The following is a 14,186-nucleotide window of genomic DNA, read 5'->3' on the forward strand; positions in this document are numbered from 1 at the left end:
TCTAGGAAGAGTCTTGGTGGTTCCAGACTTCTTCCATTTAAGAATGATGGAGGCCACTGTGTTCTTGGGGACCTTCCATGCTGCAGAATTGTTTTGTTACCCTTCCCCAGATCTGTGCCTCGACACAATCTTGTCTCTGAGCTCTACGGACAATTCCTTCGACCTCATGGCTTTGGTTATGCACTGTCAACTGTGAGACCTTATATAGACAGGTGTTTGCCTTTCCAAATCATGTCCAATCAATAGAATTTACCACAGGTGGACTCCAATTAAGTTGTAGAAACATCTCAAGGATGGTCAATGGAAACAGGATGCATCTGAGTTCAATTTCGAGTGTCATAACAAAGCGTCTGAATACTTAAGTAAATAAGGTATTTCTGTTTTTTATATTTAACAAATTAGCAAACATTTCTAATAACCTGTTTTAATTTTGTCAATTATTGTGTGTAGATTGATTAGGAAATGTTTTTATTTCATCAATTTTAGAATAAGGCTGTAACGTAACAAAATGTGGAAAAGGTCAAGGGGTTTGAATACTTTCTGAATGCACTGTACTTAATGTTGCTCAAAGAGCAAAGTTGGTAGAATCTCATTCAAAATGTTTCACAGCTGTAATGGTGTGAAGACATATGCAATCAAGACATCTTCGTTTAAAAAATATAATACAATATTTTGGAAAATGTTCTATATTTTTTTAATTTTCACTAGGCACTGTATCAGAGGAAACAGATGCAGGGAAACAGTGAAAACATCTGACAATCTTCAACTGTAAACCACACACACACACACACACACACACGTACGTATGTACGCACGCACGCACACACACATAATAGCAATAATGATACTGCACATCCACCATCAATGTGTTGGCAGTGTTATGAGAATGCCCTCTGTTGATTAGAGACTTGTGACCCTCACTGAGGTCTTTGTTCATTTAGTGTCAGGAGGGAGTAGAGAGCATTGTCTTCTATTTCCGGTGGGGTTTCACAAAACCTAATGGTGCAGTACAAGTCACTGTTGGAGCTGTACATAATTATCTCATCATACACATGACAAGTGTCCTCTTCATCCTGAGAGAGAGAGAGAGAGAGAGGGGGGGGGGCATTGGGTAGAGTTTATTTGTTGAGTGAGTTGGTGCATATAGCCTAATGACTGCGGTCTGATGAGGGCATGCAAAATTGTATTTAAAATATGATAAAGCATCAACTTAAAACAAATATCCAATTCACCTGTGCAATATCTACAGGATCTGATACTTCAGATGATGGAAATGCTAAGGGACACAAATTATAGGCTTCAACATATCATAAACAAAATAATAGTATTTTCACAAGTACAATATGATATGTAGGTAGGCTATCAAAGAGAGAATACTTGGTCTTACTCAGTGAGCGTGACATTGATTGTTTTCTGAGGAGTAGGCCAAGTGCAACCACAGTGCAACACATCAATAGTCCAAGGACAGCTCCCACAACAACGTGGACATGTACAAAGCCTAAATTAGAGTGAGAATAGATAAACAAAATCTCAATCAAACCCATGTTTTCCATTGTGTGTTTGAACAAAACAGGGTAGCCTAAAGTTCAGGAAGAGGGGTCCAGAGAAGTGGGATCCGCAGCCACTCCGAATGTTCAATTACCTGGGCTACCAATCCGAATAGTTGAGGTTGTTGGAGGTGTGACATCCCAATCTGCAACAGGTAACTTTTTGTATGGCAACTTTAAAATGAGCAAAAACAAAAGTATACATAAAATATATAGACGATATATTAGAATATAACAAAAATAATTTTACAATAGGAGCTTCTTTTTTTAAAGCTATTCAAAGTTATATCAACCTGTGTAAAGGTGGGGACCTCTGAGGAAACATATTTGTTAGTCTCAGTGGGGTCCTTCCTGTCAATCACAGGGGCAGGTGTAGACAGTGAAGTGACCAATGGAGCTGTGGGTACACATAGTAAGTAGAGGGTAGACCAGGTAAAATGTTTGTACATTCAAAGATAATCAAAAGGGAGATCAAAGCAAAATAATATGCATACCTTTACTCACAGAGATCTCTACTTTTGTTAAAACATCTCTTCCCCACTTATCAAGTCCACAATAATAATGTCCAGAGTCCTGTAATTCCAGGTTTTGGATGCTGACAATGAAAGTACATCCATGGACATTGTCATATACTGAAAATCTTCCTACTGGGACAAATGCTTCACCCTTCACACTTCTGATGAGAATGTCACTGTTGGAACAGGGATGGCGACACAAGTATTTGGGTTTATATTGATATCCATCTGGATATGAACACTCAATGTCTAAAGCTCCACCTTCATATCCGTGCGCTCCAAATTTGCTCATTTTTGCATCACAGCATAAAACTTGAAAAAATAGAAAAACATTGTTATTTTTTATCGTTATAAAAACAAATAGTTGAAACATGAAATAAATAATAAAAACATAAAATTGTTTGGCAGAGTTTTATTCTATAAAATGTGCAGTATGCAGTGGTCTCTTTACAAATAAAATAATCAACAACAAAAAAAAGATTTCTGCAATTGTAATCAACAACAACAGCAAATCTACAACAACAAAAAGTGTCTGCAATTGTATCTGAGTGTTAAAATCTCACCTGGCAAGTAAAGGAGAAACTTCAGATAGATTTTCATGTTTTGAGTTGTAAAATAATTTCACCACAGATACTCTACATGTGAGGACAGACCCACTTTTCTCCCGAATGCTCCTACTGTCACCGTATCAGTCTCCATTGAGCAGCATCATTTGCAGTGGCTCAGGGCTGTTTTTGTCTTACTTAAGGAAGTGAAAAATATAAACTGATTGCAACATTTCAGGAAGGAAGTGCTACAGACAGGTGCTACTTTTGTTGAATCAAAAGCCTCTATAAGGCGGATGTAGACATCTAAAACAGACGGAATATTCCACAATTGTTCATCTGGAGGAATTTAATGACCTGGTTATTAGCTATCGGATGCATTCTCGAAACCAGACATATTAATATGTTTTGTTTGGTTCTGTAAATACATTTCAGAATTGTCTTGGTATATTTTCATGACGTAAAACATCTGTACGGTACACCTCATGGGTGAATTCAAAACACAACATTCTCAAAACCTTCTCAAAAGGTCCTTGCTATCCGGGAGTTTTGCTATTCCAACTACCCCATTGAAGATGAAATGTAAAATGCTTAAGGTAAGAGTTAAGGTTGGGGTTAGGATTTAGGATAGGGACGGGATGTCCCAAGGATCCCAGATAGCACTAACTATTCCCAAAATATATTCCCTTCCCTCTCAGGACACAATCCATCATAGTGAAATGCTTGCAAAGTTCAAGAGTTCTCCTGCCAGCTCTAGGGAAGTGCCTCATACATGCATGTTGTAAGCAGTTTGTATCCCTATGGACAACTAACAGAGAGATTGGCTGCTGTTATATTACACATTGACCAGATTATGAACCCACACGCACTTCATATACAAATTGTGTGTTCAATACTAGCTACAGTATGTGTTTGGTTAAATGTTTAATTACATCCTTTGTAGTGACACTGGAAAAATGTCTTTAAATAAACATCAAACAAATGCCCTCGTTCATTGTGCTTATGGCCACGTAACATTTGAAAATAAGAAAATACGGTGACTTGCAATGTGTAAGCATTTCCTTCCAGTTGCTCGTCCCCTTTTAACTATTCCCTTTCCGCCGTGCACCTCCCCCATTCTCCCCACCTCTTCGCCGGACAAAGCCTCACATGAAAGAGCAGGACATCCAACTGGCCATCATCCAGTAATTAAAAAGAACAGAGGAGTTATTCTTACGTCATAATGTATCTTCAATGCAATGACCAAATATGGGCATCTCGGGAGAACAGGAGGGAGAGATTCAACTGAGGGAGACTGAAGTCAGCAGGCAATGTAGCCTAAGATGCTTTCACTTTGTATGATTACAAACCACCATAACCACCTTCTGGCTCGAAGTACCAACTGGATCAGATATCTCTCCATATCTCAGCAGCAACAACAGAGGCAGGGCTTCACCCCGGTCTACTAATGTAAAACAAATGCTGTTCTGTTTTTGTATCAAGTCCAACCTCTTCTTGCCGTCATCCCCACCCTTTACTGAAGCAGCTTTGGAACATCAACCTGCCAGAGAGTAAAAGATTTAGATTTTATTTATTTACCAATACGCTACATTCTTCCTGATTGTAATTTCAAGGGAAATGCTGGATTCATGTAGATGTTACAGTAATTTACAGTCTACAGATGGAATCAAAATTCCTGTCATTCCTCATACTGTTGGCTGCTCACCACATTAATCACATTGTATTGATATTATTAGGATGCTGCTCTCCTGTTCCAACCTTTTTTAGAGCTTTCATTGTGCTGTTGCGAATGGAGTCCAGCAACTGGTCCCTAGTGTTCCTCTCTCCGTGGCGTGAAGTCTGCCTGTTGAGTTTCCTCTGTGAGGCAGGCATGAGGGCTTTCCTTAGGCCCTCCAACATTGGGGCAGGGGGAGGAGGTGGTGCTGGTCCAGATCGGCCAGCCTTAAGAGCCTGAGGTGGAGGTGGTGTAGACCCAGGACCAGATACACCATCCCCTGCCTGAGGTAAAGGTGTTGTAGACCCTGGTCCAGACCTACTACCCCAAGCCTTAGGGTTTAGCTTACCCACAGCTTTGGGGCTCACCTTGTGGAAGGGTTCAGGTGAGGGTTTAGGGGAGAACAAAAAGGGGGATGTTTTCAGGAGGTTTCCTGTCCTCTTAGTCTCACCAATAGACTTGGATTGGGGTTGAGTTGAAGGTTCGCAAGAAAACTTCCCCAAAGGCAATGTGTTCTTTTTTGTGTTGGTCTGTGGTTGTGGTGTCTGACGTGTTGGCTGGTATGGCTGAGGCTGCTGGGATGGCTGGGCTTGTGCTTGTTTCTTCTCCTCCAGTCGACGTTGCCTCTGCAGGTCCATGTTCCGACTCAGGATGTTGGTCATGGTCATCCTTGGGCCGGCCAGTTCAAATCCGTAGCCCAGCTTCAGCAACCTGGTGTTGTTTCTCAATACATTGGCAATCTCCATCTCTGTCTTGCCTCCACAGATGTGTCGCTGGTTGTGGAAGCGCAGTTCAGTGATGGTTAAATTTTTCTCTAAGGCGTGTACCACAGCCAAAATTCCCTTGCCAGTGAGGTGGTTGGAGTCAAGGATGACATTGGTCAGAGACGTGTTGTTCCGCAGAGTGCAAGCAATGGCGTAAGCCACATGGTCGTCAGCTCGGGTGTTGGCTAAAGCAAACGTCTTGACATGTGTGTTGTGTTGTAGTGCCTCTGCAAACTGGATGAGGGTGTGGGTCTTGATGACGTCTGAGTTGTTGACATTGAGCTCAGTCATTAAAGGGTCGTCTTTTCTGACATGCTCAAGGAGCTCATCAAACATGCTGGCCTCCTCGTCCTCCTTGTCTCCCTCCATGACTTCACCAGCTGAGCGTTCTTCCCTACTGCTGTTCTCTAGGTTTACATTGCTGGCTTTACTGTTTTTATTAGGAGTCCTTTCTGTCTTCTTTTCACTGTCTCTCTGTGTCTCATCCTGGACTCTACTTGGTTTCCTGTGTGATTTGGTGTTTTCGCTATCTTTGTCCCTCTCATTATTCCTCTTTTCTTTCACCTCAGTACCCCTGAGTTCTTTCTGCGTTTCCTCTACTTTAGAGAAAATTCCTCTTGCGATCTTGCTATCCTTCATTTTTTGAGGTTTTTCTTTCTTCTCTTTCTCCTTAGTATCATCTTTATCAGCATACCCTTGAAGCCTTGAAATCAGATCCTTGGTTTTAGAGACTGTCTTTTTTCTGATATCTTTTTGCTCCTTTTCTTTTGTATCCTCTTTTTTTGTTTGTAATTTTGAGATAAGATCAAGTGTTTTGTTACTACCTTTCTCCTTTTTTATGCACTCCTCCTTTTTCTCATTTTCTTCAACCTGTACTTCATTGCTTTTTTCAACAATCTTATCTTCATTTTTTTCATGGTCTTTGTCCTCATCTCCCCCTAACCTACTATGTGGCCTTTCCTCGTTGCCCTCTCTACACCCTCCCTCACCCTTCAAGTTCTTGCTCTGAGGTTTTTCCTCTTTGTCCTTGGATATGTCCTCCTTAGGGGTCTCCACAGCAGAGAAGTTTAGGTCCATGACATCCTGGTCATCCTGGTCATCTGACTTGAAGTAGAAGAAACTATCACAGCTCTTCCCCATCTTCTTCAGGCGTTCCCGTTTCACTCTGTCAGTTGTTGGCTCCTTCAGTATCAGAAACATAAGAAAAGATAGTTGCATTTATCATACAAGCCCACATGAAAAAATATTATAGTATACTATGGTATAAATAGTATAGTATTCACTGCAGTGTTTTTTTAAGTCTGCAAAAACACTATTGTATTGTAGTATTTACAGTTCACTTTAGTGTAAATACTGTTGTAACATAACTGTAGTATATGTAGTATATAATATAGTAATTAATGTAGTGTTTTTCTGGATTGTAGTACACAGTAGTATTTACTGTAGTGTTTTGCAGACTGTACTATACCGTAGTATTTACTGTAGTGTTCTTGTGGACATTTTTGTTTTATTATCTTTGACATAGAAATGGAATCTTTGTCCTTCAGGAGATCTACTGGAGAAATATTTAGAGTTTCTGCTCTTATCTATAACCTGTAGGGACACAATTTATGGTCTATACTTGTCATGTAGATTTTCTACTTAAGGGTGGAACAAATTGCAGTATGGGGGAGGGGAATGGATATATGCTAATTAAATAATGAAGTATTTACTACAGTTAAAAAAGTGTTTTTGCAAACTGAAGTGTTTTTGTGGACATTACTATAGTATTGACTATAGTGTTTTTTGTGTGGATAATACTGTAGTATTTACAACATTCTATAGTAAGCACTACACATGATCAAGGGATACTACAGTGTGTAATATAGTATTCTACTGTATACTACACATTTTATAGTAAGCCATTCACGATGTAGGGAAGGAAAGGGAAAGGGGGATACCTAGTCAGTTGTACAACTGAATGCATACAATGTGTCTTCCGCATTTAACCCAGCCCCACTGAATCGCTAGTGTGTAGTCTAGTATTCATTATTTAATAAAGAATGTAACATCTATGTATGTTTTTGTCCGTTTGGAAATATTTTCAGAATGCATCAGGAATGTTTATGTCCGTAACAGCCTACGTTAAACCGATGGAACATTGCGTCTACGAGCACTATCTGTTTGTTTGGTAAAATTGTATATCTTGCATATAGCAATCAGGGTTTTTGCATCCCTTACAGGCTGAAACGTCTGTAGGGATCTGTAAGCCACTGTGTAAGTAACTCTGGCAGATGTTTCCTTAAAAGGCAGTATGGGTCAGAGCGAGAGGAGCGTTCACTCTGGAATTTAATTTGTCTTAGAACTGGAACCAGCATGCCAGCATTAGCAAGACTCATTATTCTATGAGGCTGTCTCCTACCCTTTTCACCAAAACCAGATTTCAAGGGGCTTTATGAAAACAACATACAGAAGGTCTACACCACAGAGGCCCATGTACAGCTTTGTAGGATGGAACATTTAGTATTTATAACTAATTATGTAGCAGTCTAGTTAACATTTGAATAGTTAGAATCACATATCCTGCTATTTATACATGGCATGGTATAGTGGTCAATATACTTGTCAATGAAATGCATTTTGATCCTGAGATAACACATGTAAAATCAATTACATACACTCAACATAATTGTATTCCCTCAAATACACACTCGGACTCAGAATCCCAGTAATCACATAACAACTTCATTACATTACTTGTTGCCAAGTAATGAAAACACTTCTCCTAGTCTTGTTTGTGTGCTGAAAATAAAATCTCAAGATTATGTAGTGTCTTTTTTCTTCAGGGCTCCAGGGGCTCATTTGTTTATAATAAAAATTGCACTGCCTAGCAACTGTTCAGAGGGATGATTTTGCCTGTTCAAACTGGGTCTTCTGTAGCCCTGCTCTGGATCCTTTTTAAACAACAAGACATCTCATTAGTCTCTATACACATGACTGTTTCAACATGGCTTATGTTTCCTTACCTGCCAGCTGTTGGAGCCTATATCCAACAGCTGAGTGCCAACATACATTAACAGATAAGCTCAGTGTCTAAGCTTTTTATTATCATTAGGATATCACTGTAGCATTTTAAAACAAATGAACTCTATGAAATAGTGGTATTGTCATGGTCAAGATCTGAGACCTATGTGGTATCTCATATTTACTTTCATGAAAGAACCTATATAGGATTACACCCTGATCATTACAGCTTGTACTACATGATCATATATCTGTCTGTATCCCCACTTTCTGTCGAACACCATACAATGATTATTTATTTCCAGAAGAGACAGAAATTATATTTTAAGTTTGTGAAACATTGCCCACAATAGTATCTTCATCTGCCTGATAACCCCCACCATCCCTGGTGTTGAATCCTGAAATCACTGCACCATGTTTGGAAGCCAGGGTCCTGATAAACTTGGGCACTTTAATAAACTGTCAAATTGGTACTTGATGTACTCGATTGACAACTACATCAAGGCTACACTATTCCTATTGTAATAACACCACTTCAGGGTTCAAACAGCAAGGAACTCCAACTATTGAATTGTTTTTCTTGGTTAGAAACTTGCCCTTATACACAGTTAACAATGACATTGGCGGAAACAGTGTCATCATACCTCAAAGGACAGCTCCCTTTGAATGAGTTTCTTGGTTTCGCGCTCACAGTAGTCAAGCATTGCCCCCCTATTGTATTTTATTGACGGCTGCTTGTCTGTCTGGTTCTTCTGCCGGAGTCCGACTGGCACAGTTGGATCCGGGTCAATAACGGTCAGTTCGCTCTGCAGCTCTTCCACCTCCGCGAGTGTCAGAGCGGCTAATAGGTTGTCAATATCGGAGTCCTCCTCGCTCTCAGCGGGGCGTTGATTCCGCACTTTCCTCCTAGACATTATTTCCCACAAAAAATGTCCTGTTGCGCAACTCGATGAGTAATTTGCACTGCTGTTCTCAAAAATAACTTTGATAATAATAGTTGTATTATATTGGTACACCAAGTTCAGGTTCATTGACCTCACCAGTATCTATTTGAAATGGGCTTTCAATGCGATTGAAATAGTTTGGACAAAGAGAGGGTACTGGCCTATCAGATTGCCTGGACCGCCTCTCAGAAGAACTGTTTAGCTCAATGCCCAATTTGAGATCAGAGCACTGGAGCTGGACTGAAGCCATATGACAACACAAGCGAAAAATGCAAATTGTTATTAATCAGTTATTAATCGTCTCTATGCTGTATGGCCCCATTATAAGAATGATTGTACATGTCATCATCAAAAGAGAATTATACTTTTGTAGCCTATTATGTCAATGCAAATGTAATTCAGATTCTTTAAATCAGAGTTTGACTAAACACTAAGTACCCTCATGCATTCATCATGTAATAAGCCTGCTTTTATGAGTTTTTACTACAAGCTATAGTGTTGATATGAGATCATCCAGTGGACCAAATGAAAATATGAAAACCGTCCCTTTGCTATTAGAACAAAAATGTTTTTATTCCACAATATAAACTGCAATGTCAAACTACCCCTCTCCCTTCCTTCCCAAAGTAACCCACCCAAGCACATATGTGGCAGTTGATACAGTTCCTTCTGTCTGCTACATTGCTAGTCCACAACTGTAACTTACCCTACAGCATATACAATTTGTTTCTGTACATCAAACCATTGCTAAAAGCACCAACACATAGTTCAGAGGAGACCAACCCATTGAAATCAATTCAGACAAACATTATTCCTCAGATAAATAAAACAAGTCTACCAAAAATGTATGAATAATTATATTATTCAGATGCATGTACTAAGCACTGGGTTTCCTGAAAAATACAGTTCTTTCCATTACATTATTTATACTTTTTTTTAAGAGGGCGGGGGAAGAAGGGGACCTTAACCCACATCCTCTAAGTCTCTGGTTTTGTATGCAAGGAAGTTCCATGTACAATATACTGTATTATATACTGGGTAGTTTGGGTCCTGAATGCTGATCGGCTGAGAGCAGTGGTATATCAGACATAAAAACTGGGTGGTTCAAGCCAAGAATGCTGATTGGCTGAAAGCTGTGACACAATATACCACTGGTATGACACAAAATTACTTGTTTACTGTTCTAGCTAATTACGTTGGTAACCAGTTTATAATAGCAATAAGACACCTCAGGGGGTTGTGGTATATGGCCAATATACCACGGCTAAGAGCTGTATACAGGCACTCCACATTGCGTCATGCGTAAGAACAGCCCTTAGCCATTGTATATTGGCCATATACCACACCCCCTTTGATCTTTACAGGGTAACTTATTGTTTGACTCCTTTGCACCACCCAATGCAATGGAAACCCATGCAGCACACTGATCCACATTCTGTCACAACCACCAACAGATCAGAGGAGGAAAGAAAAATAGGCAAAATACAAAAAAGTAACCAAGCAGTATAGTTCTGGACAACAACCCAATAAAGAGCAGATAGCACCGTTGTTACAAAGGGGATAGGGACAAGAGGGCTGGGTTGGGGGGGGGGGGGGGGGGGGGGCGGGGTATGAGGACAGGGTCTGTGACACATCCTGACTTGTGTGACTGAGTTGCTAACGGAGTAAACTCCCCATCCAGTCTCTCCTCATTTCCTCAGCGACCATCGCTTATTGTGCAGTTGTCACACACATAGTCTTCTTTCTCAGCCAGCTCGGCTGTCACACCCACACAGACTTGGTGGAACCACTGGTTACAGCTGCCATCACACTGGACCCAGTCGACCTGAAATAAATCAAAAGGCCAAATAAATAAAGGCCAAATAAATCTCAAATAAAATCTAACCCAAGTGACATAAGTCAGACAAGGAACTGAACATTCAGTACATTTTACAATCTCTTCTACAAACAAACTACTAGGCATTCTGTCCCTCTCTCCTTTATTTAAACACCAACACTCTACTAGTCAGTCAATAAGGTTGTCAGTTAAAGCATTGCTTATCTTATATTGTTATCTTGTCAGTGAGTAATGTATCAAAAAAGTTAAACTGACCTCATCTCCTTCAGGTTGCTGGCATCCCTCTGCTGGACACATCTCCTCTTCAGAGTCATCTGACTGGGAGAAGTCGGAGTGAGACGAGGAGGTCGACGCCGCCTTGCGTTCCAGGTTCTTCTCTTTGTTCATTTTCTGTCTCTTGTTCTGGAGCTTCTTGGCCTTGTCCCTGCGCTCTGGCTCTACAGCCTCCCTCTCCAGGCGTCGCTTAGCCTTCTTCTCTGCTCCGTTCACTCCTTCCTTTATCAACCCATCCTGAAGAGATTAAAAACACCTCTTAAACTAAGTAAAATGTATTTCTTCTTTTCAACAGTCGTGATACCGTCGTAACAGTAATAAACCAATACTTTTAAGTCAATCATACAAATACATACAGTTGAAGTCTGAAGTGTACATATACCTTAGCCAAATACATTTAAACTTAGTTTTTCACAATTCCTGACATTTAATCAGAGTAAAAATTCCCTGTCTTAGGTCAGTTAGGATCACCACTTTATTTTAAGAATGTGAAATGTCAGAATAGTAGTAGAGAGAATGATTTATTACAGCTTTTATTTATTTCATCACATTCCCAGTGGGTCAGAAGTTTACATACAATCAATTAGTATTTGGTAGCATTGCCTTTAAATGTTTAACTTAGGTCAAACGTTTTGGGTAGCCTTCCAAAAGCTTCCCACAATAAGTTGGGTGAATTTTGGCCCATTCCTCCTGACAGAGCTGGTGTAACTGAGTCAGGTTTGTTGGCCTCCTTGCTCGGCACACACTTTTTCAGTTCTGCCCACAAATTTTCTATAGGATTGAGGTCAGGGCTTTGTGATGGCCACTCAAATACCTTGACTTTGTTGTCCTTAAGCCATTTTGCCACAACTTTGGAAGTATGCTTGGGAGTATGCTCATTGACTTGTTTGTGTTATTGGCATGTTTATTGTTTATTCCATGTGTAACTCTGTGTTGTTGTCTGTGTCACACTGCTTTGCTTTATCTTGGCCATGTCGCAGTTGTAAATGAGAACTTGTTCTCAACTTGCCTACCTGGTTAAATAAAGGTGAAAAAAAAAAAAAAGAAAAAAAAATGGCCAAACAGTTCTATTTTATCAGACCAGAGGACATTTCTCCAAAAAGTACAATCTTTGTCCCCACGTGCCGTTGCAAACCATAGTCTGGCTTTTTTTATAGCGGTTTTGGAGCAGTGGCTTCTTCCTTGCTGAGCGGCCTTTCAGGTTATGTCGATATAGGACTCGTTTTAGTGTGGATATAGATACTTTTGTACCTTTTCGCACCAAAGTAAGTTCATTTCTAGAAGACAGAACGCGTCTCCTTCCTGAGTGGTATATGACGGCTGCGTGGTCCTATGGTGTTTATACTTGCGTACTATTGTTTGTACAGATGAACGTGGTACCTTCAGGAGTTTGGAAATTGCTCCCAAGGATGAACCAGACTTGTGGAGGTCTACAATTTTTTCTCTGAGGTCTTGGCTGATTTCTTTGGATTTTCCCATGTCAAGCAAAGAAGTACTGAGTTTGAAGGTAGACCTTGAAATACATCCACAGGTACACCTCCAATTGACTCAAATTATGTCAATTAGCCTATCAGAAGCTTCTAAAGCTATGACCTCATTTTCTGCAATTTTCCATTCTGTTTAAAAAGTTACAGTCAACTTAGCGTATGTAAACTTCTGACCCACTGGAATTGTTATGCAGTGAATTATAAGTGAAATAATCTGTCTGAACAATTGATGGAAAAATGACTTGTGTCATGCACAAAGTAGATGTCCTAACCGACTTGCCAAAACTATTGTTTGTTAACAAAAAATTTGTGGAGTGGTTGAAAAATTAGTTTTAATGGCTCCAACCTAAGCGTATGTAAACTTCCTACTTCAACTGTATAATTGAATTAAATGTAGTTGATAGCAGGCATGCTCACAAACCTTTTGTGGAAAGCTTTTTCCCTGAGAGTTACACTGCTTGAGTTTGTCACAGTCTGAAGGGTCGTCATCTTGCAGTGATGTGCGTTCGTTGGTATGATGCGTTCTCAGCCCGTTCAGTAACACATGGTATAGCTGTGTGATCTCTGGAAGAGACACCTGCAGCAGGAGCCCTTCCACCATCAACTCCTCCAGCTCCACACTAAGATCTGCAGCAGCACAGCACACACCAGGTTGTTCATGTAAAAGGAAATGTGTACAACCTACTGTAGATGCTTAAATAATCAGTAGTCATCAGTTGAGTCCATTTCAAATACTACATTCATTAGCTAATCAATAAAATAAATGTTATCAGGAAGCCCAGTTGGTGATATGAATTAAAAATTATTCTACAACCCTGCTTTATACCACAGAACTGACCCTGCAGAGGAATGCATCTTTGCTCTGTGTAGAAGACCATCTGATCATGAGTTGTCCTGTTCCACTCTGGAGTTAAACATGTTAGCTGTATAAAAAAATATAACAATCTGGTCATTTACCATTATAATTGTCTCTTATTCAGAATTATATCACTTTAAAATGGATAGATAACTCTACAATTCAAAAGAGGGGTATGACTAACTGACCTTTCCATCCGGAGATGGTGGAGTTGCAAAGCTCTCCTCCAGGTCTGGTAGTCCACAGGAGGAAGAGACCTGTCGCGCACGCTGTTGCCAGCTGACTGTTCTCTCAACCAAATAGTGAAGTGCATCGCCTTCCGGCAGACGCACCTGGATACGCTGCAGCGATGCCAGCAAGGGCAGTACCTTGTCCAGGGAGGGCTTCTCAGAGCGTCGGCAGTGCGGGCACAGCCAGACCTGGGCTGAACGGGAGTCTGAGGAAGCCCTCACACACACGCTGTGGAAGGCGTCCCGGCAGAGCTCACACTGTAACATGGCTCCCATGGGGGGATTCTGACACACACACACCTTCAGGCCCATGCAGTCTGCCGTGGGAAGGAGCTTGGACTCGTTAGCTGCCCGGAGGGAGGAGAGGGCCCCCATCTCCTGTAACCGCACCTCCCCGAGAGTTGCCAGCTGGTAAAGAAATGTAAAAACATTCAAATTCATATAATTTCATGTCCAACATGAATTGAGGTA

General features: G+C 40.6%; 2 protein-coding genes across 4 annotated transcripts in view; both read right to left on the bottom strand.

Moving 5' to 3' along the window:
* Positions 1-678: 678 nt before the first annotated feature.
* Positions 679-9,544, bottom strand: LOC129829895 (leiomodin-1-like). Of its 2 annotated transcripts, XR_008755468.1 has the most exons (9): positions 8,733-9,544; positions 4,366-6,267; positions 2,626-4,147; positions 2,042-2,374; positions 1,841-1,944; positions 1,643-1,721; positions 1,388-1,498; positions 1,233-1,276; positions 679-1,073 (listed from the first exon to the last, which is right to left on the bottom strand). XR_008755468.1 is itself a non-coding variant. In XM_055891894.1 (3 exons), exons 1-3 carry the CDS (start codon positions 9,117-9,119, stop codon positions 4,121-4,123), a joined length of 2,316 nt encoding a protein of 771 aa, XP_055747869.1. In that variant the 5' UTR covers positions 9,120-9,544; the 3' UTR covers positions 2,460-4,120. The 2 variants fall into 2 exon arrangements, 1 of the variants encoding a protein (XP_055747869.1); XM_055891894.1 differs by lacking the exons at positions 679-1,073; positions 1,233-1,276; positions 1,388-1,498; ... (1 more) ...; positions 1,841-1,944; positions 2,042-2,374 and having other exon boundaries at positions 2,460-4,147.
* A 35-nt stretch (positions 9,545-9,579) lies between these two features.
* The window catches only part of LOC129829894 (lysine-specific demethylase 5B-B-like), a 34,666-nt gene continuing 30,059 nt past the window's right edge, over positions 9,580-14,186 (bottom strand). For both annotated transcript variants that reach the window (XM_055891893.1, XM_055891892.1), the window contains exons 24-28: positions 13,674-14,123; positions 13,468-13,552; positions 13,051-13,256; positions 11,125-11,379; positions 9,580-10,857 (exon numbers count right to left, since the gene is read on the bottom strand). In XM_055891893.1, the coding sequence (XP_055747868.1) occupies positions 10,729-10,857; positions 11,125-11,379; positions 13,051-13,256; positions 13,468-13,552; positions 13,674-14,123 (1,125 nt within the window). In that variant the 3' untranslated portion in view covers positions 9,580-10,728. The remainder of the gene's footprint in view (positions 10,858-11,124; positions 11,380-13,050; positions 13,257-13,467; positions 13,553-13,673; positions 14,124-14,186) is intronic.

This window comes from Salvelinus fontinalis, chromosome 31 (genome assembly GCF_029448725.1).
Source record: "Salvelinus fontinalis isolate EN_2023a chromosome 31, ASM2944872v1, whole genome shotgun sequence".
In the NCBI taxonomy this organism is placed as follows: Eukaryota; Metazoa; Chordata; class Actinopteri; order Salmoniformes; family Salmonidae; genus Salvelinus; species Salvelinus fontinalis.